The sequence below is a fragment of the Camelus dromedarius genome, chromosome 18 (assembly GCF_036321535.1).
Source record: "Camelus dromedarius isolate mCamDro1 chromosome 18, mCamDro1.pat, whole genome shotgun sequence".
NCBI classification, from domain to species: Eukaryota; Metazoa; Chordata; class Mammalia; order Artiodactyla; family Camelidae; genus Camelus; species Camelus dromedarius.
Window position 1 is genome coordinate 43,035,717 of NC_087453.1, and position 25,928 is coordinate 43,061,644.

Here is a 25,928-nt window from a genome sequence, read left to right on the forward strand (position 1 = left end):
CTAAGCCCTTAAGTATGGATTCAGGTTTTGACCCCACACCCGCCTGGGTCCTAAGCGCCAGGGGATATGGTGGCTGTGGCTGAGCCCTGCCTCTCTTCTCCTGAAAACCTTCCACGGGTTTTCAGAGATAGGAGATATGGCACCCTTCCCCCCAGGGCACATCAGCTGTGTTGTTTTATGGAGGGCCCAGGTTGTTTTGCCCTGTGTACCCACTCATCCATGGTGTGCAGTACCCTGCAGTCCCCCAGGGATGCCTCAGTGCAGCTGTCCCAGTCCTTCACCCAGCCCAGGCAGCCTGTCCCATCCCCCACCTGCCTCTTTGCCTCTAGGGCTGGGGGTTGTGGAGACCCTCCGTGCCCATTTAATTTAGTTCTGTCAGTCAAGGGCTGCTCCATACAGATCTGAGCCTCGGAAGTTCCCCCTCCGTCCCACTGACTTCTCCACTGGAAAGGGGGAGACCCAGTGAACAAATGCTATTCCTCCTTTGCTGCTCCCTCCCCGTGGGAACAGTCCCACACTGTTTTGCTTTTTCTTCTTTCTTTTTTTCTTTTCTCCTACCAGATTTGTGGTGTCTGCCTTTTGAAGAGGGCGATTTCCTGTCAGAGTTCAGCAGGTGCTCTGGTTGGCTGGGTGGGTCCATGGATGTGAATTTTGGTGTATTTGTGGGAGAGGGTGAGCTAAGAGCATCCTTCTACTCTGCCATCTTGGCCTATCTGATCAGCAAACATTATTTTTAATGCTGAAACTTTGATAGCATTCTCTTTAATGCTGGGACAGAATAAAGATGCTGCCTGTCATCTCTTATTTGACACTATGCCATGCCTCATAGTCAATGAAATAAGTATAAATCTAAGAAAAGATAAATGAGAACATTAATGAGAAAATTATAAAACTTAGAAAAGACATAGAAAATGTCCTGAATGAATGGAGTGATATACTAAGTTCATGGATAGGAAAATGGAATAATATAAAGATGTCAAGTTAACCTACTGATTCAATGAAATTTCAATGAAAGTCTCAATGGAAGTTTTCTATGAAACTATACAAAATGGCCCTAAAGTTGATATGGAAAAGCAAAGGGCCAAGTATACAATAGGAAAACAAGGAAGGAAAAGGAAGAGGAGAATGAATATGAAAAAAATAAATAAAAGAGAAGAGAAGGAGCATTAACAACAGCAAGGTGGAGCCATCGAAACACAATAAAACTGTAGTAATTTTGAGAGCAAGGTTAGCATAGAGAGAGAAAAAAGATCAGAGAAACAGAATAGAGATCCCAGAAACACACCCTTAGATAGAGAGAGGCTTAATATATGACCAAGATGGCAATAAAAACAGTAAGGAAAGGATGGTGTGATGACAGTCAATAAATGATGTTAGCTGTTTGTAGGGGGAAATAGGCATCCACCTTGCATACTGAGCATAAATAAATTCCAGGGGAATTAAAACCCAAATGGATAGAAACCTTTGAGAATCAAAGTGTAAGAGAACATATTTATGATCCTGGAATAGAGGTGGATTTTTTTAAAAAACAAGATACTAAATGGCAAAGAAGAGGAAAAGATTGATACACCTGGCCACCCTAAAGTTACTTTCGTCCAAAAAGTCACAACAAACCAAGCAGAAAACAAGCCACTGGCCAGGAGCAGATATGTGCAATAAGTATTATGGAAAAAAAATGAATTAGTATCCACAATATAGAAAGAACAGCCACAAACCAATGAAAAACAGATAACTCACAAGAAAATAAAAGTGTATGCACAGATGATTAAGAGAAAACGTGAGATAATCCACATATGAAAAGATATTCAATCTTCCTAGTAATAAGGAAGATGCAAAATAAAATAACGAGATACCATTTCACAGCAGCTGGGTTAGCAAAAATGGTAACGTTTGACGATCCTAGATGTTGGCAAGGATGTCAAGCAACAGGAGCTCTCCCACTCTGCTGGAGGTAGTATGCATATTCCATGCAGCCTGTTTTCACCCAGACAGACATAACCCAGAGAAACTGCTGCACGTGTGCAAGGAAATAATGCACAAAAACATTTCTTTTCAAATTATTTGTAATAGCAAGCAAATTACAAGCAACCTAAGCGCCTATCACTAGGCGTATGAATAAGTAAATTGCGGCATGTTTGTAAACGAAATACAGCAGAGCACGGAAAATGAATGCACCAGAATTTGTGAAAAAGTCTCAGAAATGTGAGTTTAAAAGGCAAATTTAAATAGCTCATATGCTACGAAACACTTGTACAGAGTTTGAAAACATGCAAACAGTGGTCTCCATGAGTATGCATATCTGACTGTAAGGCATTCACATAAAAGCATGCACAGGCATTTCAATCATCAGACTTAGTATATTGGTCACCTCTGAGGAACCAAAGAGGGGAATGCGCTCAGGGAGGGCCTCGATTGTATCTATAAAGATTTATTTCTTTAAAAAAGACCTATGCCAGTGTAAAACACACGGGTGTGCCCTTGTAGTTGCAGACACCTTTGGTCACGAGGATATCCTACATACCCTGACTGGTCATGCACAGAACTACATGCTTGGCTTTGCTCAGGAAGGCGGGGATTGGCCTGGAGACCATAATGTTACTGCATACTTGCTCTGCTTTTTAATGTGCTCTTGTGACCAAAGTCTCCGTGACAAATAAGCAAATGTTCTTTATTCTCCCTGTCCTGTTCCCTCAAGGGTTCATTTTCCTCAAGGCATATGCTTTAGAATTGAAAACCATAAGGAGTATAATAGGATGAAAGGAGGTACGTGATCAAAAGAGATTTCGTTTACCTTCCCAGGTAAATGGGAGTTGTCTTAAAAAAACACAATAGAAATGCTCAGCATACACCAGGTCTTGCTGAATAGTACACTCCCTTCCCTAACTGTCCTTTGAATCAACTTCCCATTTTCTCTACACACTGTCACTGCCTTAGTTTTCATCCTTCTCACCACAGCAATGGCTTTCTCTTCTTTTCTCTATTTCTTTTTTTAATTAAAGTATAGTCAGTTACAATGTGTCAATTTCTAGTGTACAGCACAATGTCCCAGTCATACATATACACACATAAATTTGTTTTCACATTCTTTTTCATTAAATGCTATAGCAAGATATTGAATATAGTTCTTTGTGCTATACAGAAGAAATTTGTTTTTTTATCTATTTTTATATATAGTGGCTAGCATTTGCAAATCTCCAACTCCCAAATTCATCCCTTCCCATCCCCTTTCCAAGATAACCATGAAATTGTTTACCATGTTTGGAAATCTGCTTCTGTTTTGTAGATGAGGTTATTAGTGGCCTCTTTTTTCTTTTTTTTTAGATCCACATGAGTGATATCATATGGCATTTTCTTTCTCTTTCTGGCTTACTTCGCTTAGAATGATGATCTCCAGTTCCATCCATGTAGCTCAAATGGCATTAATTTATTCTTTTTATGGCTGAGTAGTATTCCATTGTATAAATATACCACAGTTTCTTTATCCAGTCATCTGTTGATGGGCATTTAGGTTGTCTCCATGTCTTGGATATTGTAAATAGCGCTGCTATAAACATTGGGGAGCATGTGTCTTTATGAATTAGAGTTCCCTCTGGATATATGTCCAGGAGTGGGATTGCTGGATCATGTGATAACTCTACTTTTAGTTTTTTAAGGAACCTCCATACTGTCCTCCATAGTGGCTGCAGCGAACTGCATTCCCACCAGCAGTGTAGGAGGGTTCCCTTTCCTCCACACCCTCTCCAGCATTTATTGTTTGTGGACTTTTGAATGATGGCCATTCTGACTGGTGTAAGGTGATACCTTGTTGTAGTTTTGATTTGCACTTCTCTGATAATTAGTGATATTGTGCATGGCTTTCTCTTCTTGCTTTCCCTGTAAACCAACCACCATCTTGTTAATTAAGTGTGATAATGGTATTATTGTTATTTAGGATATTATCATTTTTAAAGATATATACTAAAACAATTTCAGGAAAAAATAACATTTATATTTTTCTTTAAACTCAGTCACCAAAAAAAAAGATGAACAAATATGGCAAAATATTGATTGTCCGTGTATCCATAAGGCTATTCATTTGATTAACTAAAGAATAAAAATGACCAAATGTCTTCTATTAATAGAGATCTGACTGAGTAACCTATAGTAGATCCCACCCAATAAAAACAGTCTGACGTATGGAAAACATTCAACTCTGACAGACGTGGGTGGTGGCCGTCGGAGGCCTGTTGTGTTACTCACTGAATCGGTCTGTACTTCTGGATTAGGGCTGTTCTGGCCACATGACACCCCAACTCCTGTCACTTGCCTCCAATGACCTTTGTTAGAAGGAGGCCAAACAAGCCGCCGACATTTGTCCCTCATCCCCCACAGCTCTTTCTGCTTCTGACGGAAGTGACCCATGTTTTATTCCAGAGACAAGAGGGAGCTCCCGAATGTTCTTGAGGAAGCCAAGGGACCAGATGAAAATGGACTTGGAAAGACTTTCCTGACATTCAGGGGAGCGAGCACGTTCACCCGAGATGATCAGGAAAACAGGACGGAAGGGGAGGCATGCGAGGCCGTGGGAACGGAGCTGACAGGGGCCCAGGGGTGTGAGAGGGCCTGGTGTCACGGACAGCTACAGGGAGCCTCCACTCGCTTACAGATAACTCGTGATGCTGAATTTCATGATGAAGTGTTTCTTCCCACACATTCCTCAGGAGAGCCCATGACATCCATCGCCCTTCTTCAAGGCCAAAATTAAGGCTATGAAAGCCCTCAGTGTCTCTAATTTGCTCAAGCCAGTTCACACACCTCAGGCCCCCAGATTTCAGTGAGCAGTTTGGGGCAGGAGGGTAGTGGGCTGGTCTATAACCGAGCGTTGGTCTCGGGCCCAGCGTCTCTGAGACTCAACCTTGACATCTGTGAAATGGAGCAGCACCGACGCACCCCCTCCTGAGGGGAGGAAAGGGGTGAGGCAGGAGACGCTCTGGGGCCGCACCTGGGGAGGAGCAGCTGCCCCATAAACGGCAGGTGGCGGAGCAGGGCTCCCGCTGCCCCAGCACGTCTGTGGCCCCAGATGTCGGTCAGAGCAGTGACTGCTCCAGGCAAGGCCTGACTGCACATTTCAGGCCTTGGAAAGGAGAGCTTGACAGGGCCAATGATTAAATAATAAGGAAATTAGTGCTCAGTCAAATTAGCCTTGGCATTGATTTTTAAAACTTTTATTCAAATATTTATTTGTTCAGCACGACCCAAACAGCAAGCAGACCAGCCAAATTTAATCAGGATCCATTCAAGTTCTGTTTTTAAAATATATAAGTGCATATAATATGAAGTATATACCGGTACTTTTACTATGGTTTTATTTTACATATTTAAATATGTAACGTAGATTATATATAATGTATAAGTGTTCATACCTATAAATACATAAATAAATCATTATAAATATATATAATTTATTTTATATATTTTGCATATAAAATATACAAGTACAACTTGTTTTATATATACAAGTAGATATAAGTACAACTATATACTTAAATATGTACATTTAACATGTACACAGGAATCATTATAAAGTGTGTGTGTGTGTGTATATGTGTGTGTGTATATATATATATATATTTCACTTTATACATATACATATGTGTGGACTTCCATGGTGTTTTTCAGAACTATATTTATCATTTTCTTCAGCACTAGGAATAAGACAGGGGCTATGAAAGCCACGCCCATGATAGTTTCTCCCAACAAGTTAAGCCCTAACTAAGCACCTTCTACAAAAGTCCCAGCTGAGGTTTACTGAAGTCTTACAGACAAGCAGACAGGGGTGGACCCAGTCAGCACGTGGGGTTTCCACAGAGCTTCCACCGCAGGGCCGACCTCTGCAGTAACTATGAGGTTTCCTTGTATGCAACATACAGGTTTCTTCCTTGTTCCAAAGGGAATTTGGAGCCCGTGAGATATGCAGCCTCTGAAGAGGCAGGATTTACTTTTGCTCATATGGAGAAGAAAATACATGTGAATATTTTGTTCAATCCTCGGATGTGATTTTTTTTTAAGGGTGGATGTTTGCCCCCGAAGAATGTCACCAACAGCACTCTCTGGTCCGCACTGCGGGAATCAGGACTTCCCGGGCTCCCCAGCCAATCAGCCTCTTCCCCACAGCCCCTTGCTGTACCGGCCGTGGTGTAGAGTGAGCAGGAAGCCAGCCCTGACCCCCGCCGTCCTCACCACAGGCCATGAAGGCGTGAGGCCAGCCACCCTGGTAACCCTTCAGCTGCTTCTCGGACCATTAAGATGGACTTTCAGGGTTGCGGCTGGTAGTGTCCAGTGATGTGTGCCTTGGCCTCCTCCACATCTTGAAGGCTGTTTGGGTCAAAACACGGCACTCTGATTGACTTAGTGTTTATGCTTGGTTCAGTTCCCCATTGCTGTTTAACAAACGGTCCCAAAACTTTGGCTTAAAAAACAAACATTTACTTGCTCAGAATCCTGTCATGTAAGCGGGGACACATGTTTCTCTCCAAGTGCTGCTGACGGGATGATCTGCCCGGGTCTGCAGGAGGAAGACCTCCAGGGGCCTCACCTGGGATGTTGGAGCAATAGGGGTGGCTGGGCTGCTCTCCCCACACAGCTCCACCCGTAGGCACCTGCGCCAGCAGGCAGAAGGCATCTTTGCACTGCATCTCATGGTCCAGGCACTCCACCAGGCCAGCCCAACTCAAGGGGAGGGGCAGCACACACGGTGGGGAGAACTGTTTGGATTCCTTTGGTGTAACAGAGAAGAGAGCAAAAGGGAGAAAGTTAATGAAATGATGTGTCTATTGCAGAGAACGTTCTAGAACGTGAGACTTGAGAAGGCGTTGCTCAGAACTGTTAAGGCCAACAACCTTCAGAAAGATTCTCTAACGGATGCCCAGGGTTCTTAATCTGGTCAGCCTCAAGCTTCTGTAGACACCCTGAAACTGAGTGCCAAGTGTTGCCTGTGTGGGCTTTTATGTCCCTGGAGGGAGGTGGGGGAACTGTAACCTTCAATCCAACCCCAAAGGAAGCTATAATCCAAAAAAAGGTAAATAACCATTACCCTGTAACTGACAGGCAGCATCACCCGACGGTGGACAGAAGCAGCCTTGAAAATAACCACCAGCCCACAGTTCAAAAAAAAAAAAAATTGCAGCTATTCATCGAGCATCAACCCTAGATTGTTTCCTTTTCACAGAAAGCCTATAACTGTCTTCTGCAGGAAGACACTTCAAATTTTAAAGATCACCTTTCAAGACTGAAAATGTTCTGAGAAGCTTCTTTCCAGTAGAAAGAAGCCAATGGCAGGAAGGGCAGCTGGGAGGTGTGAGGGGAGGGAAGACAATAAACAGATGGAAAATCCAGAGGCCTGGGCTGGCTCTGGGCTAATGCAACCATTGGAAAGAAATTGCTTCAACAGACAGAATTTAAGGCACCTTCTCCAGAGTCGTTTGACCCTGTGTCTAATTTGGCTTTATTTTTCTCTGCAGCCACGGGACCCGATGCGCCGGGGAAGTGTCTGCCGCCGCCAACAACAACATCTGTGGGGTTGGAGTGGCTTACAGCTCCAAGGTGGCAGGTAAGCTGTCCCTGCCAAAGGGCCCGAGAAGGCATCACACTCTGGTCCCCAGCCTGGCTGGAGCCGGGGAAAAATTCCCAGCAGAGCAGGCTAGCCAAGACTGGTAGATTTAGCACGAATGAAAAGAAAAATTTTTTTAATTTAACCTATATGGCAATATCAATAAAATTTAAAATTGTTTAAGGTCCACAGATCATGAACACAGAGAACAATGAAGTCTTACCAGTGGTTTCACCCATGTAACCATCAAGAAACCACACCCCGAAGCCTTCCACCCCAGTCACTGCCCATACACACTGCCCCTACACACTGCCCCCGATTTCTGGCAGCAAATATTGGTTACCCGCAGGTTCTAAACTTTATATAGCTGAAATTGTGCTGTCTGGACTCTTTTTGTATCTGTATCCACAACATTTTCAAATAAAGACAGTAGAATCTAAGGAGGTAAACACAAATTATTGTAAATGTACTGAGATCTCTTCAAAATGTTTTTGGGTTTTGGCTTTGGGGTTTTGTTTGGTTTTGTTTCTGCATAATGCATCTCATCTTTAAAGAAGTCTATCCTACCTAGAATGTTTGTATTAAATTCCATGGGAGGGAATTTAACAAGTTCCTCTTTATGGGGCCTTTAGAAGTGAGGGTGACAGGTCACCAGAAATTTGGAAAACAACATCACCAACCACCCTCCAAAAAAAGAGGGAGAGAATGAGAAAGAATGAGGGAGAGAGGTTCATAAACTTTCAACAAGATGCAGGAGGATGGAGTGGCTCCTGGCTCATTCCAAGTTTTGCATCAAATTTGGTTCTTAATTTATTCAGGCTGAGTCACCCAACCTTGTTATTCTTTTTTTTAACAACGGTCTTGGTATTTTTTTTCCTGGTGATTTAATGGAACCATAAACATACTCTGTGCTGACACTTGCATTTTCAAGGACCTAAACCAAGCGAGAGCAACCTGTGCCACCCCACCATTAACCTCTTTCGACACTGTTTGCTAAGAGGCTCCCCTGAGCTGGGTGCTGGATTTCACAGAACAGCACCTCTACCTCTGGGGCGTTCTGAAATGCAGCCAGGGAGGATTTGCCCCTCGGCTTTCAGCTCACTGTACTCTGCGTGCCTCCAAAACACTGGCACTCAAATGTCAGAAAGCACCATGAACTCAGGGGAAAGGACATCACCTAGTTAATATTTTACAAGCCAGGCTCACACTTTGGGTGTGAGGAGGTGGGTTCCCTATTCACAGCACAGACTGGAGGCAACTGAAAACTTCAAGCCTGGATTTCTCGTTCACAATGATGGTCTTCAAAAGAGTTTTGAAGTTGTTACATGCCCAGAGTAACTTTTTGAAGAAGGGAGTCTTAGAACTACTGCCTGCAAAAATGAAGACTTGGGATTAGCGCACGGCATTCGGGGGTCCACTGGGGTCCTCTTCTCCCTCTGCTTCTTCTATCTTTTTCTCTCTTATCACATGCACCTTGAAAACATCTGAGTTGCTCATCAAGTGTACCGAATTCTCCTGCTCTCTTGGTTTGAATTCCCTAAAAGCAAAGCTGAGGCAGGGATTTGGGTACAAGGCATTTCTTTGGGAAGTGACTCCTGGAAGCCAGAGTGAGGGAAAGAGAAAGGAATATGGTGAAGTGAGGGACCAGCAAAGGGTGTGGAGATGAGCTGGTGGCTCCCACGGACAGCTGGGGCTCTGAGGGACTATGGGGACACCCTTCAGAATTGTCCCCCAAGGTGAGGAGGCTGGGGAGTTTACCTACCAACTCCCATTCCCTCATTGAGGTGGGGGGTCTCCTGGGCCACGAGCAACTGGCCTGTCCAGCTTGACGTTCACAAGGGTTGAGCACAACCCCCAAGACAGAGAACGCACCCCAGGCAAAGACCTTCAGATGGGACCAGTGGGTCCAGGCAGAGTGTGACAGCCTCTGACTCACCCCTGATCCCAAAGGTGAGTGACGCAGCCTGCCCTCAGAGACATGTCTTGACCCGTGTTTGTGAACCCCGAGAGCTCCCAGGTCTCACACAGTGCTCTGAGGATCCAGAAACTGAGCCCAGAGCCGGTGGGAGGCATGCCCAGCCACACCAAGATTCCCGTCCGTTAACCCCAGCTTTGCTGCCCTGTAACCACACACACGGTCCTAAGTGCTCAAGGGCGGGGGAGCTCCAGCCCCAAACTGTGCCCACCGGAAGCGTAAGAATTCTTCACGAGGAAGCCCTGGAGAGTTACTCAAGGATCGCAACAACAGCAGAATTTGATCTTACAGACTTCAGGGGAACATTTTGTTCATTTTGGCTGGCAATTCCCAAAGTTGGCTGGTTTTCATTCTTCTGAATAAGCCATACCCGCCAAAGAATCTGGCCTTCTGAGCGAGGGAGGACTAGAGCGCCACCTGGTGGCAAAATGAGATCATTGCGTTCCCCGGCCGTCAGTGCCGAGGTGTTCAGTCACAGGTTAGGAGTCGCCGGGGGCAATGTCCCAAGTCCCTCCAGAGTCCCAGGTCTCTCTTCACTGTCTTCAAAAAAGGGCTAAAGTTGAGGTGCTGTCAGATCTCAGTCCATAAAAAGAAAAGAAAGTGGAGATGAGATTCGAAAACAAGTCCTCTGAATGGAAACAAGGAGAAAATCACTGAGCGTCGCTGCGTCTGCCCATCAGCCTGTTGGCTTCTCTTCCGCTCACAACTTGGCTCGTTTTTCCATGGAGATTCCTGTCTTTTCTTGTTAATTTGCATGTATTCTCAGATACTAGCCCCTGATCAGTGTTAGTCAGCACAAGTACCTTCTCCAGCACTTTCACACGAGGCCCTCAGTCCACCTGCATTCCATCTTCACATGTTGTGCTAGCTGGAAATCCAGTTTTATTTTTCTCCACATAGTAAGCCAGCGTTCCCAGTACTATCTATTCAAGAGTCTGTCCTGTCCCTCTGAATTGGTGCCACCCTCACTGTGTATTAAGGTCCCATACATAAGTGGTGAGTCTCTGTGTAAATCTAATCTAGACGAAACTTCCTTGCCAGCCTAAGTCAGGAAGGGTAGCCCTTCTCCTTTTACCACTGGGCCTTTGAATGTGCTCTGCCCTCTGCCAGAATGCCTCCCCCTACGCTCAACTTGGCCACCTCCTCTTCATCCTTCAGCAGTCAGGTCCCCTGTGGCGTCCTCCAGCATCACCACCCAGGCCAGTCCCTCATTTGCACTTGATAAAGCATGCTGAGTCTTTCCTGCCCTGCACCGACTACCTTCAGCTATTGTATGTTCTTGTGCATGGTTATCTGATCAATATCTCACTCCCCTGGCAGACAAAGACAGGAGCCAAGTCTGTTTGCTCTCAGCCCTGCACCTACGACAGGGTCTGGCACACAGTGGATGCCCAGACCTCGTCTGCTGAGTGACAGGAAGCAAGGAAGGAATAAAGAGGAAGGGTCAGTGGATAAACCCATGATGAGCAGTAGAGATTAGCCATTGCAGAAAAGAATTGGTGGTTGAATGGAGTTGAGGGATTCAGGGCATAAGGACCCAAAGCTGATGGAATTTCCACCAGGACGCAGAAGTATCGCCTCTTCCACCAGCACCATCTCCCCTTTGTACTTTATCCCAATCAAATTCATTCCAAGAAGACCTGGGCATTCTCATCACCCCCTTCCCTCCCCAGCAAGGCACCGTGGGAATGTCCACCAGCAGGAGCTGCCCCAGGGCCCAGCCATGAAGACAGGGAGGGGATCCCTTTGCATGAACACCCGAGGCTGCTCCAGGCTAACGAGCACCACACTATTGACTGTTATCAAAGCACCCTGACATTTCTTGACCAGCAATGAATTGCTTCCACATAGTTGCCAAAAAAACTCACAATATTTCAATGAATTTAAGTAGATTTTATCTGACTTTTAAATAAAGCAGTAAAAAAAAAAAAATCTCCTGTTAGCACAATGATTAACATGTTTTCAGATCCTTAAGACCTAGACCAGCATGAATTTGCTCCTTAGCCTGTCAAGGAATATTCGTGAGCACAAAAGGTGGCCACTGGGACACTGGGGTGTGGGGGCAGACGGAGCGTTTCCTGGTGTCTCGTACAAGCTCACCTTTTGTAACAGCAGGAAAGGCAGAGGACTTAGCTTAAATCCCTGGGCCGGGCAGCCCCCAGAGCCCAGGGAACCTCCAACTCTAAAAGGGTCACGAATTCAGTGCTCAGGCCGGGGAGGGCAGGCAATAGAAATGCTTGATGTGCGCTCTTTCCTCGCCATCAAATCGCATTAGCCAATGGAGCGTTTTGCAAAAGTGAAGTCACTGAGTTCTGGCTCCCTGGGCTTCCCTCTCTCCCTCTGCCTCTCACTCTCACTCTCTTGCCTGCATCTGTTCTCTTTCTCTCTCTCTTTCTCTCTCTCTCTCTCTCTGTCTCTGTCTCTCTCTGTCTCTTCCTCTCTCTCTCTTCCCTGTAGCTCTTAGAGCATCCAGGGACAGAGAAGAGTCTCTCGCTAAAAACCCTTGGGTCACCCTGAGTCTCGGTCTTGGCTGCACATGGTACAATTGCTTGCAAAAATTAATACTGTATCACATTCAATTAATGCATGCCTCATTCCTCCCGAGCTTAACGAGATTAAAAGAGTCGGGCGCCTGGCCCCTGAATATCAATCAGAGTCTTGCTCCCAGTCTATAGCCACCCCAGCCTCCCTTGATGCTAAAACAGTCAGAAGATTAATTCACACCAGCTCCGATGCTCTGGGCAGCACAGAGGGAGCCAGGGAGGGGATGAAGAGGGAAGCAGGCAGAGGGACAAGGGCTGCAGGGGAGAGAGCAAAGGGCGCAGCTGGAAGCACCACGCGCCAGCTGCAGAACAAAATCCAGCGTCGCCATTGTTTGGCACCTGGGACTGTCCAGGCTCGCTTTGGCCGGAGTTGAACTTCTCTCACTTTCTGGCTGAGGCAGGCTGTTCGGTGCTGGTCGTCCGGGCACTGGATGCATTCAAGACCACCCGAGTTTTCTCCTTGCAGACAAGTGAGCACCAGCCTCTCTGTGATGTTTCTCCGCCCACAAAGTGGACACAGTTTGCAAGAACAAGAAGAAGCTGTGTTATCTAGTTTATCTGTAAGCTGTTGGCCACCTTTGTTGAATAGATTCTTTTCAATACGAAAAATACAGATGGGCCAAAAGCAAAACATAGAGTTTTAGATTTCCTATCCTTTATAAAATGAACCATACAATTTAGCTTCCAGAAAGTTCGACCCAAAGACTATGCTTATTCTGCAAGGTGTTCCAGGAGAAAGGATCCTGACTAACAATTAGATGCTTGTTGGCAAAAACAGTGACCTGGCTTATGGGCAGAGGATGGAAAGTCTGGATCTAACTTCTGTTACGAAGAAAATCAGCTAAATAAGTTAATAATACCATGCACTTATTTATCAACTATTTATCATGCTTAAGATAAATTCCAAGTGCTATGCGGATGCCCAAGGACACAGAAAAACACAAAATAGGCACGTGCTCAGTACGCAAAGACCTTGCTGCCTGGTGCTGAATGAAACATACGAATGAACAATTGTAATGGAAGGCTGACAGTCAGTGCTAACCGAGGACCCAGAGAGCTGGACCTGCAAAGACTTCCAGGGAAATACCTACCCAACACATAGGTTGGTCAGGAGGAGGGGAGGCCCTGGGGGAAATTGCAATGCAAGCGCAGGGGATGGGCTATGAGACACTGAGGAGGAAAGAGAACCTTAAGAGAAAAGACAATTTCATGTCAGTTTCACAAGCCCTGCAAGAAGATCATCTTCCTTCTTTAAAGTGACGTGCCTACTACATTAGAGGGTGGTGCTTATGTAAGAGTGTCCTTTGACCACTGGAACCAAGTAAAAAGTGTCAGAAGCCAGGCTTTTATTACATACAGCCTAGTCTTTTGTTTCAAAATTCCCACGGAAGGAAAGACAGGTCAGCTTCACAGACACTAAGAGCTCCTTGCCACGAAACAGTGTGTCAAGCAGAGAATAATACTGTCCCCAAACAGTGATGTTTCGAGGGTAGTGATGGAGGGACAATGCCCTTCCCATTGGCTGCTGCTGAATTAACCCTGGAAAGGCTCTTTATCAACAGCCAGAGGGTGATGTGAACTGTGGGTGTCCACAGGAAGGGGCAGAGTGCCCCCTCTTCCTGGGTCCCTGTACACACCATCACACAGAGAAAAGGGCTCTGCTCCTTCTCAAGTTCCCAGCAAGAAGTCACTCCTACGAGGCACCAGAGAGCAGCACAAACTTTACAAAGGTAACATAGGAGAGAAAGAAGAGGGGGGTATCCTGCACCCCATTACTAATATATTTTAGAATTACCCCATCAACATTTCTGTCCTCCCCACAAAGCTCCTTCTCAGCTACGATGCGAGAGTTCCTCTTTCCTGCCCCTCCCTCTGTCCCTGCTGTCTGCTCTCTGCACTCTGGAATTTCACCTTAAATATCTAGTATCAATCACCTCCCTGAGCTGTCAAGCACTGAAGCTTCATTTCTCCTCTGATACTTGGCCCCAGTCAACCTCCCCGTACCTGGAGGCCAAGCTTCCACTTAGAAAGCTTATCAAGGAACATCTCCCTATTAGGAATTCTAGTAACCTTTGCTAGGGGAATAAAATTTTCTTCCAATAATCACACAAAGAAAGGTGTGGGTGGTCTGTGCATCCTTCCTGATCCTCTGAAGGTGTAACCTGCACAGCATGAGGCTGGACTCAGGATCGCCCTGCAAATCCCGGGCTCCGAGATGGCAGACCCTCCAACCACAACCAGGACCAGAGCCCCCTTCCCCACCTTGTCTCCTGTGAACTTGGGACCCACACCCAGTGCTTTCCCTGCCCTGGCATGCCCACAGGTATCAGGATGTTGGACCAGCCTTTTATGACGGACATCATCGAGGCATCCTCCATCAGCCACATGCCTCAGCTGATAGACATCTACAGCGCCAGCTGGGGCCCCACCGACAACGGGAAGACGGTGGATGGGCCCCGGGAGCTCACGCTTCAGGCGATGGCCGACGGCGTGAATAAGGTAAGGTCATTCCTGCCGCCACCAGGCCCCGGGGGCAGCGCCGGGGGTGGGAGGTGTCCAGAGAGGAGGTGACCAGTGGAGCGAGGGGCAGGGCAGGGACAGAGGTGGGGCTGTTACCCTATGCATTAGCTCAGGTCCTGTGAAAAATGGACCCCCAAAACAGGGTTCCCAATGCAGACTTACTGAGGGGGCCACCTGTGAAGGATATAGGGGAGGGGTCTTTGAGGGGTGTGGTGAGGCAGGGGCCCTTCAGAAGGCAATGTGGTCCTGAGAAGGAGGGGAGGAAGGAGGGTTGCACAGGGGGTCTGTGCGAGCACCCCGACCCTGCGCAGGCGTGGCTGGGAGCGGCCCCAGCAGTGGGATCTCCACACAAACCGGGTGGATTCAGGGCGCAGCAGTGGAGGCTGTAAGCCCAGGTGCTCCCAGGGCAGGAGTCTAAGCCGTGTGTGCTCGTGGCCGCCCATCCCTGAGATTAGCCAGGAATGGACAGCGCCAAGGAGAAGGAACCAAGGCCGCGCCTCAAAGGGAGCCGCCGGGTCACTGCACGGGTCAGCGGCCGGTGGCGAGCGGAAGGAGGTGGCCTCTGTGATCTCAGGGCAGGGTCCACTCCAGACAAGACACAGCCAGGCTCCAGGGTCAGAGTCTCCCTGGGTTCAAGTCCCAAACCCTCTGCTCAGTGTCTGAGACTATCCCTAGTGACCTGACCTCGCTGCGCCTCAGTGTTCTTGTCTGTAAAATGGTGATAACCGTGCGTTTCTCCCTGGGTCATTGTGAGGTGTAAGTGAGATGGATAAGCACCTGGGAGGTGCCCGCAAATGATCGGTGTTCATCTGGGTCATTGTGGACCCTTAACCAACTGCCCTAAAACTTTGAGGCATAAGGCATAGTGTTTCAGTAGATTTGTGGATTCTGTGAGTCAAGAATTCAGACGGGAACGGTGGGACAGTTCATCCCTGCTCCATTCCTGGGCCTCAGCTGCAAGACTGGGGACGTGAGTCACCAGACTGTCGTGTGTTTGCGTGTCCTTGCAAGGTTCTGAATTACTCGCCGTTGGTGCCACCTCGCCCCCTATCCGGGGCACTTAGTCGTTTTGTCTAAGTCTTTTGTCAGGTTTGGACTTGCCGTCAGGTTAACGAGACGCTCTCTCCTGCTCTCAGTTTGCTTGGGAGTCACACCCCAGAGATTTCAGCAATGGTGTGCTCAGTAAACTCAGGTCCTAAGGGAGGGGGAGACCAGTGTATGAGGTTTAGAACATGGATTTGGGGAAATCCATTTAAAAAAATTTTTTTTTAACTTTGCTTCCTGGATTTCGACAAATTTCAAATAGATGAACAAGCTGTAGCCATATTTGGATATATAAACTAGCACTATTACTGATATACTGTAAAATACATCTGTCAACATATATGTTTAAGCTATTTACAGTCTGTGCATGGAAAATGCATAAATCCATTACCTGGACATTTATAACCCTAAAATAGGTATATGTGTGAAACACTGTATATTTAACAGCAGCCTAGAAAGGAAAAATATTGAAAAACTAAGAGTGAACAACTGAAAGCTACTTTATTTTTTGGAAGAGTTACAATCTGCCAAGCATTGAGACATTTTGTTTTTTTATTTTTTAATTATAGTCACCAGGCTGCCTATGAGGCCCCCAGAACTTACTTCTCCTCTAACTGCAACTTTTCACCCTCTGTCCAACATCGCCCTGTTCCTTTCCATGTCGGCCCTGGTCACCACCGTTCTACTCTCTGTTTCTGTGAGGTTGGTTTTGTAGCTCCCACGTGTAAGTGATACCATGTGGTATTTGTTTTTCTGTCTGGCTTATTTTACTTAGCACAATACTCTCAAGTTCCGTCCATGTTGTCGCAGATGGAAGGATTTCCTTCCTTCTATGGCCGAACAGTATTCCATGATATACATGTGTGTGCGTGTGTATATGTATATGCACCACCCTTCTTTATCCATTCATGTGTCAATGGACACAAATCATCTCCATATCTTGGCTATTGTGAGCAAAGCAGCAATGAACATGGGATGGGGTTGGGGGTGGGGGTGCAGATGTCATTTCGAGTTAGTGTTCCGTTTTCTTCCTTTTAATGCCCAGAAGTAGGATTGCTGGATCATTCTCTAGCTTTACTGTTAACTTTTTGAGGAAACACCATAGCGTTTTCCATAGTGGCTGCACCAGTTTACATTCCCACCAACAGTGCACAAGTGTTCCCTTTTCTCCACATCCTTGCCAACCCTTGTTATCTCTGGTCTTTTTGATAATAGCAAGGGCTACTTTTCTGTATGTTTCCTGAGGACAGAGAACACTTGTTTTCCACTCCATGTATCCTCAGGAATAGCCTAGGACTTGAATGCATGGCAGACCAGCTGTTCAATAAATAGACAGGGCATTGACATATGAAATTTAATGGCTGACAGATTACAAGTCATATAGAAACCTGTAACTGTAATGGATGCCACTGGTGCCCCCCCTCAAGCTGCTGTGAGTGTTTGCTGCTAATGACTCACAGTTGCCCCCTCCCTGGAGAACTGCCCTGGCTGCTGGGAGTCTTCTCATCCAGAGGTTATACCCACACACACCCCCAGGGGGCAGCCCACAGCCAATGACTGACAGATTCCGGGCAGGAAAGGCCAGCCTGCGTGCCCCCAGCAGGACCACTCAACAGTGTAATTTATCCTCCAGGGCCCCAGGGAATCAGGCCAAGGCTAGACCTTACCTGAGACCACACTGTTCGGGTTTTCTTCTCCTGTCTGTCCTTTTTCACTCCCTCATTCACAAGTTTCTCCTGAGAACTCTCCCTCTATTCATCTGGTGCACCTGAGTCCCTGATTTTAGGGAACTGATCCTACAATATTAACCCATTAGGGCTCTTCCCTTTGGCTGCCAGGAAGCTCAGGAGGCTCAGAACTAAGTTTGTGCCTCACAGTGTAGGGATTTTTTCAGACTAGGTTTTCCGCTACCCCCATTTCTCCCTTCTCTTCAACCATGGCCTCCAGAATCATTCCTTAGCTTTTGTTCCTGTATCTTCTTTTGTATTCCTATTCAGTCTAAGCCTCTGAACTAAGCAGTGTAAAATTCATGAAAAAATATTGATGAAATGAGCTTAATTGGATTAGATTAAATTCAGGTGTGAAAAATCTAACTTCAGAGCCTCACATTGTTGGTTGCTTACACACATTCCTAGTCTTAATGGACTAAAGCATCTCACTGGACCAGAAATCTACAGCATCTGGGCCCAAAACTATAGTAAACGGTAAAGTCAAACAAAGTACAAGGCCTCAGAGCGAGGGCTAATCAACCTTGGCCCACAGGCCAAACCTGGCCCTCAGCTGTCTTTGCAAATAGCGTTCTGCTGGAACCCAGCCAGGCCCATCAAGGCCTTTGTATCTTCCCAGCCACGGTTTCTTTTCCGCCTGCAGCTGTCACAGGCTCCGCGTGGAAGGAAGCACGTAGGGCACTAAGTGAATGGTCCTTACTCAGAGTCCCCGGCTTTCCTGCTAGACTGTCCAAATCTCCACCTGCACCAGAGAGCCCGTGTTACATGGAAGGAGATCTGCTTCTTCTGTCGCAAGGATTTGCTTTTAAGGATTAGCATCAACAAGTGGAGAACTGAACTTGGGAGTTGGGGTCCTGAGTCCTGACCTCCATCCTGGCCCTCATTGGCTTCCCCATCCCTCTCTTTCTTTCCCTTTTCTTGGCTGGAGAAAGAAGGTTGCACAACCAAGCCTAGGACCAGGTGACAGCAGGTACCCAGGGGAACACTTGCCAGATGTCCCCCTTCCCCATCAGACACGGATTTACACTGAGAAGCAGTTTTTGACACACAAAGCCGAAAGAGAGTCAGAGAGTAGATGGCATCTGGCTTCAGTCGGCATTTACAATGCAGACAGGCTCAACGCGGCACAGCCCCACGGGGCTCCTGTCACTTTCCACAAACTCCTGAACTGCCGCGCCATCTCTCAAGTCAGAGCGGTTCTCCCCCTCCCTCTGCAGTGTCCCTGCCACAACTAAAAAGCTCTTCGAAGTGTGATTGCTCTGCAAAGCACGCCAAGTCTGCCAAAAATTGTTATGACTTATCCTCAGATGACAGCATGTAAATATTTTAGAAAGCGAAATGAGTATGATGAAAAATACACAACTTTTCATCTGACTTTTCCCCAAGCTGTGGGAATGATTCTTTCCTTGTTTCAAGGTGACATTTTAGGACAGTATTACAGAATTGTGTGAATGATGGGGTATTATACATAAGCAAAGATTTCCTCCCAGTTATTTCAGTTACTGTCTGGTCTAGTCTAAAGGAAAATCAACCCCTGAAAGGTGATCTCCACCTAAACAAAGGAGTCAGATAATTGCCTATTACACTAAGGCAGTTCTTATGCTTGTCTTTGAATTTTAGCATCTTGCAGATAGATTTTGTTTGACCAATATCGTAAAGATAAAAAGGAAGAGGGAAAGAACTTTGGGGGGACATACTGTTTGCCACAGACCCCATCATTCCCAATTGTCTGACATCTGCTTCTGACATAAACATCACCTACCTGGCTCTTTAGGGAGTTGAGTTTGCATCTCCTAAGTTTGCTCAATAAATATTTAAAGGAGGCAGCCAGGAGCTGGCGTGAAGGAAGAGAAGAAGGAAACTGCTTCCCCCTCTGTTTATCTCAATTTTTTGGTCTTGAATTTTATAGTCTACATGTTGAATTTACTGTTAAAGCATTATATGTGGGCATAGGTGACAGTCAGAGAACCCCAAAATATGATCTATCCAATAACTGACTTCTTAGTTCAGGACTCCCCAGAAGCAAACCCTGAAACAAGGGTTGAGTTCAAGTAGTTGATTTATGAAGTAAAGGGAACACCCGGGGTGAGTGGGGAGGTGTGACAGTGAAGAAAGGGGCCAATAAAGGAGGTGTGATCAAGGCAGCTACCACCAGGAGCCCCTGGGGCTTAATCCTATCAGGAAACTGGGAAACCGTGCAGAACACACCCTGAGGTTATCCCACCCAGCAGCAAGGGATAAAAGTCGTCGGTTGAGGTCGTTCCCTTGGGCATAAATTATCCCAGCACTTCCAGCCCTGCAGTGAGTGTGCAGGGCAGCCTGCAGCCTCCTGGGGGAAGTCCTGTACATGAAGAGATGCCTGCACTGACGTTGGGAAACCCCCAGTGCACAAGTAGCCATAAGGTCTAACGACTATGGGGCTACCATTTATTACAATCTCCAGAGTGCAGTTTGAGCAAGACCTAATCTGAACCTGGAGTCATCCCACTCTGGGTAATAAAGGACCAGTACCGTGATGTGTTTGCTGATTAGAAAAGAATGTAGCCCTTGCAAAAGAGACTGATGCAGAAGGAAGCCCAGCCGGGGTGGGAGTGGCGTCTGACTTTGTCTGACAACCAGAAGACGAATTCAGGGAACACTAAAGGGTCTTGAAAGTGACAGTTGATTCATGAACTTCCTTCTACATCTTAAGGAAATGCACCCCGGGGAACCCTGGCACGTCCTTGGCTGGCTCTGATGACTACACCCCAGCCTCTTATTAATCACACCTCGGGGTTGTTACTGGAGGGAACATCTTAGAAATAAAGACAAGGTGACAGAAAATCCTGAGGCACAGATGAAACAGAGCATTGATTGTTTATTTCCGGGGAAGGGGAGTGGTGTGCAAAGGGCACGAGCACAGATCCCAGATCCTTGAGCTGGGATGTTCTAGGGGTCACTTGCAAGACTGTGGCTTGAAAGCCACCATCCAGGAAGGAGAGGAGGGGAGTGGACGGCTGCCCAGGGAGACAGTGATTAATCACAATGGGGAAGGAGAGCCCTGGTGACCCCTGCTGAAATTTAATCACAGCAGTAGGTCTGACACAGTGGCAGCTCTCGGGATGCCTCCATGAGCCCTGATTGATGCTCTGAAACCAAAAGAAGGTTCCCAACTGAGCAGGGGCTGCGGCTCAGGTCAGCCTCTGAGACGGTGGTTGCGGCTGTAGTCCCTTGTTCCATTTCTGATAAAGAGAAATGTGAGGAAAAGCTGGTGGGTTTCTGGTGATCCTTCATAAGTGCTGGTCAGCCTTAGGTTCGGGTGGCCAACCACCTTGGTTGTGCAGGACTTTCCTGGTTTTAGCACTGAAAGCCTGCTTCCCAGGAACTCCTCAACCCCGGGCAAACTGAGGTGACTGTCACTCACCTTTAAGCCTTCTTGACGGTGGTGACCCATCATGCCCAGTGAGAAACACAACCGCCGGGTTAAGGGATTGATGCGGATGTAAGCCTTCAACAACCCCCATGACACCAGAAAGGTTAATCACGGTGTTTGGATCCTGCTAGAAAGAGGCAGGATTGCTCTCGGGTCTTAACTCCAAGGTGGATAAACGCGAGACAAGTCATAATTAGAGGCAATTACAGGTATCCTGAAACACAGGCTCGAGTGAAGGATTTAATCAGAGGCTACAGGACCATCTTCTCTTTGGTTTTCCCGGGGATCTGACGCCCCCAGCCCCGTCTCCTGCTGAACTCCGCGAAGGGGGCGCGAGGCAGACGCTGCCCTGGCCCAGCTGCGGCCTCCTGCGCACCACCGGGCAGCCTCTCTCGGCGCCTCCAGCGCTGTCCTGGGGGCAGCTCCACGGGCGTCTCAAGAGGCTGGCAGGGACGGCTGGGGGAGGGGGTACCTGCTCACCAGCTCACGTATAGTTGGTACTTCTCCCTCCCCTTTCCCACACCCCCGCCCTGGTCGCTCACTTGTGCTTCCTGAGATGCCTCTCCCCAAGTTAACTATCTGCTCCCAAGTCCTGGTCCCAGCATCTGTTTTTAGAAGGGGACGTAAGTTGGGACCAACCCCCCCTCCCTGGAAGTGAGCCCTGCTGGCAGGAGAGGTCCACTCACCCATCGCCTTTGTTCAAGGCACCGTGTGACTTTATTGCCACCTCCAAACCTCCAAGTACAGAAAAGAAGTGAGCAAAGAAGGAAAATAGAAAACAGCTACATGGAAATATAATTCAATCACTGATATTGTGCCAGAGAGGGATTTTCTAAATATAAAAGCCAAGGGGAAATATTTACCCCCCAAAAAAAAATGTGTAATAAATGTTACTCATAAAACCTTTCAAAATTTCTGCCAGTCTGGTCATTGTTAAAGCTGGGATACGTGGGGATTCATTATACTATTCACTCTTTGTGATGCTTAACATTTTTTTCAAATTAAAAGGTTTTCATTCACACTAAAAAAATAAAGTTTAGTACGTGGTTAAGTTGTCAGAAGTAATATACATCTAGGGGGAAAAGAAAACAGCAACTCTTGTAATATTGCACAAATGGCTGCTTACGGCTTAGAATAAAATTGTCAGGGATTACCCAGAGTGTTTTTATTTTGTCTTGTTTTGTTTTGATATTTTATTTATTTAATTTATTTGGGGGGGGAGGTAATTAGGTTTATTTGTTTATGTATTTGTGTATTTAAATGGAGGTACTGGGAATTGAACCCAGGACCTTGTGAAGGCTAAGCATGCGCTCTAACCACTGAGCTACACCCTCCCCCAACAGTTTTGTTTGTTTTTTTAATATTGTGTCTGACATAAACTAAGTGGAACTGGACACAATGAACTGTATTGGTCAGGAGAGTCTACATTATGCTGTGGTAACAAACAGCCCCAAAAGCTCAGAGGCTTCAAAGCACAAAGGTTTATTTCTCAATCAGCTGCTCATCCATCATTGTCAGTAGGGGGGTCTGCTTGTCACAATCTCTTAGGGGATTAGGGCTGACATCTGGAGCATTCTTAGTCACTGTGTAGAAGGAAAGAAACAACTCTACATATCTGGTACTGACCAGTAAATGGCTGAGCCAAGAAGTAGCACCAGTATCCATCACTCCCACTCACAATTCTGATTAGAATGGCTTACCAGACCCCACCCAGCCACAAGGGGGCATTATCATGAGCCCAGACAGTGGACAGCTGGAAATATTTGGCAGTTGGCACCAGCACCTTCTACAGTGAGACCAGAAAAATTATTGTGACCCAAGAGATAAACAGTGATCTTCTGAGGACAAACACACAAATGTCAAAGATGTTTGTGAATAGTTTGAATAAACTTGTTCTATGAACTGTGAGTGCAGAAAAGCAATATTTGCACATCAATACATTGTTTTATACAGTATTTAAATATCTATATGTAAAAAATAATAGATTTAAGTAATATAGTGAAAATTTTTCTGCAAGTCAAATGCAAAATACAAAAGAAAACATTGTGGGTAAACATACATATGCCATATAGATGACAAAAATTTGGTTAAGGTTTTAATATAGGAAGAGCTCTAACAAATCAATTTTTTTTTAAAAAAAAAGGGGATATCATGAAAGAAAAAATAGGCACAGAACATTACCGTCAGGGGCTTGGCGCTTTGCTAAGGTATTTTTAAAGCAAGAATACAAATGAGCAGTAAAGGTATAAAAAGATAAAGTCAACTGATAGTGAAAAAAACATAGAACTCAAAACAAGGAGGTACCATTTTTGCCCACTAAGTTGGCAAAACTTTTTTTTGACTCTAAATCTTGACCCAGATGGGCTGAATGTGGAGTCCTTGTGCACTACTGGCACATATATAAATTATTTAACAGGCCTTAAAAAGAGCAATAGCATGGCACTCTGGACTGAGAATCTTTAAACATTCATTTCTTTTCACTCAAAATTTCCTATTTTAAAAACTCTGCTTGAGGAAATAAAAAGAGATAAAAGATAAACATAAAATGTTCATTTCAGCCCTTTAAAATCTAAAAATAGCCTTCCATATATGTCTAAGAAAAAGAGTAAATAAATTATGGAATGGCTATTTAACAGAACTAATAAAAACTTACGGTGTAGAATAATAATCATGTGAGAAAATGTTAATAATATAATGGTCAATGAGAAACACATTTTAAGCAGGGTTATAAAAGTGGACATATTTTATGATGCCAATTTCACTCTTAAACCTGTTCTTACACTTTGCATTTATGTTTATATAACTGGCAGGAATCCACAAAATAGCACCAGTGGTTTTTCTATTCATGGACGATTATATAGATATTGTATTTTCTTCAGTCTAGATTTTAATTGTTCTACAATGAATATAATTTTCATAATAAAAAATACAGTAACTTTTTTAAAGTATGTCAGTATTGTATTAAGATGTCAAGATGACTGGAAAATAAAAAAGTAATATAAACGAGTGTTTAGGAAAAGGCAAGCTGTATCTGGCTGGCCTCACCAGCACCTGCAAGCAGACACCAGCACTGGGTCAGGGCCCGGGGAGGGGTGGAGACCCCCAGCAGGCAGCCCACCCTCCCGCAGCACAGGCTCCTGGGCCATCTCCCCCCTACTCTCTGGGTGACCCCCCACACCCCATGTGAGTTTTTGGTTCTTCTTTACTTGTTCCCTGGATTAAATTCGCTCTGTTGAACTGCCCAGTGTGGCAGTGCCTGTCTGCCTGAATCTATTTATTGGGATCACGTTAAATTTGTAAGTCAACTTGGGGGAAATTGACATCTTTGTGATGCTGTCTTTCTATCCAAGAACATGATCTGTTGGTGTGTCTTTCTGTTGGCTCGTATCTTCATCTGTGTCCCTCCATAGAATTTCAAAGTCTTTAGTATTTAGCTCTTTTTTTTTTTTTTTTTTTTTTTTTTTGGCTTGTTGAGTTTCTTCCCAAGTATTTTATCTTTTGTGTGACTAGTCTAAATGGTGCTGCTGCACAGGACTGCTGTGGGGGTTCAGGGAGTTAATACATAAAGTGCTCAGAGCAGTCCCTGGCACACAGAAGAGCTTGCTGTGATTATCATCCTACTTTCTTCCACTGTATCCCCCAGCTGGTTATTGTTTGCATGTGGGTCACAGCTGTTCTGTCTTGCGTTCAGCCCAGCTCCTGTTCAGGTGAAACTGGGGGACAGAATTGGATCCTGGGGTGTCATTTTAACAGGAAAGTGCAATGTGCTGATAACAGACCCATCCCAAAATCAGCTCTCAGTCCTCTTACAGATGCCCCTTTCCCACCCATCTGCCCCCAGAACTAGGGTTTACTCCATAAGGGTCCATCTTCTCCAGAAGCCAGGGACTATTTGGTGCTGATATGCAATCACTGGAAGCTAGGATGTAATTATTGTTGCCTCATGTACACACACACACACACACACACACACACACCTTGTTTAGGAAAACAAAGTTTAACATTCCTAGCAATCAAAGTATTCTCATGGGCAAGTCTTTCAGTTCAAAACAAAACGAATGTTTACTTTTTACTTTTCAGAAACACACTGACAGTTCCTCCCTGTGTATCAGTAAGCAAAGCCAAGTAACAAACTTCCCCAAAACTCAGTAAATTAAAATAACAACCATTTAAGTCCACTCATTGGTATACAGGTCAGTTGGGTTGTTCTGCCAATCTGGGCCATCCTTGGCTAATCTCAGGTGGCCTCGCTCATGCAGCTGTGGTCAGTTGGAGGGTGAGCAACAGTCTGGGATGGCCTCCCATGTCTGATGGCTGTTGGCTGTGGCAGTGAATCTGGAGGGGCTATGCCTGTCATCAACCAGCAGGCTAACTTGGGTTTGTTTCAGTGATGCAACAGAGTTCTGAGGGAGAGCAGAAGTGTAAGGGCTTCTTGAGACCAGTGCTTGGAACTGACTCAGCACTGCTTCCCACCCCATCCTGTTGGTCAAAGCAAGAGAGGGGGCCAGCCCAGACTCAAGTGGAGGGAAACAGAACCCTCCCCTTGATGGGCAGGGCTGCAAACCGTACTGCGAAGGGGTCACGAATACAGAGAAGTCTGACAACTTAGAGTCACAGTCAATCTCCCTATGCCAAGGCGAGAACGCTTTGAGCACTGATTTCCTTTTAGCAAAGGCTGCTTTGTCTCACTGGCAGCCCACCTGAGGGCTGTTCAGGGGAAAGTTCCACAGGTGGCCCCCCATTTACCCTGACTGACATCCATTTCACTTTCCTAGGGTGCCATTTCTTAACGTTGAGCCCAAATCTGAGTCTGTTTGAGAGTGAGATCCCCTGCACCGGCTGTCAGGATGATTGGTTTCCCTCTCTGTCCTGGCGTCTGAGAGCAGTTGCCTGTTTGGGTGGTTTTCCAGCGTAGATTTTCCAAGAGGCTGAGGACAGTTCGCAGCTGGTGGCTGAGCCAGTCTTTGCTGATGTATCGACTCAGTCACAGGCTAATTAACTCCGACTCTGTTTAGAAGCAATCAAAGTGTCACTTCTCATTGTTAGGAGGCAGACAGCTTGGAGGTAACCCAGTCTTCCCCTTCCCTCTGGCACCACCGCTCTTACAGCACTGAGTCAG

The 25,928-nt window shown here is 46.0% G+C and overlaps 1 protein-coding gene across 1 annotated transcript in view; it reads left to right on the forward strand.

Annotated features, from left to right (window-relative positions):
* PCSK2 (proprotein convertase subtilisin/kexin type 2) overlaps window positions 1-25,928 on the forward strand; it is a 218,277-nt gene that overhangs the window by 168,875 nt on the left and 23,474 nt on the right. The window contains exons 7-8 of the mRNA XM_010986068.3: window positions 7,500-7,588; window positions 14,430-14,605. Coding sequence (XP_010984370.1) covers window positions 7,500-7,588; window positions 14,430-14,605 — 265 coding nt within the window. The remainder of the gene's footprint in view (window positions 1-7,499; window positions 7,589-14,429; window positions 14,606-25,928) is intronic.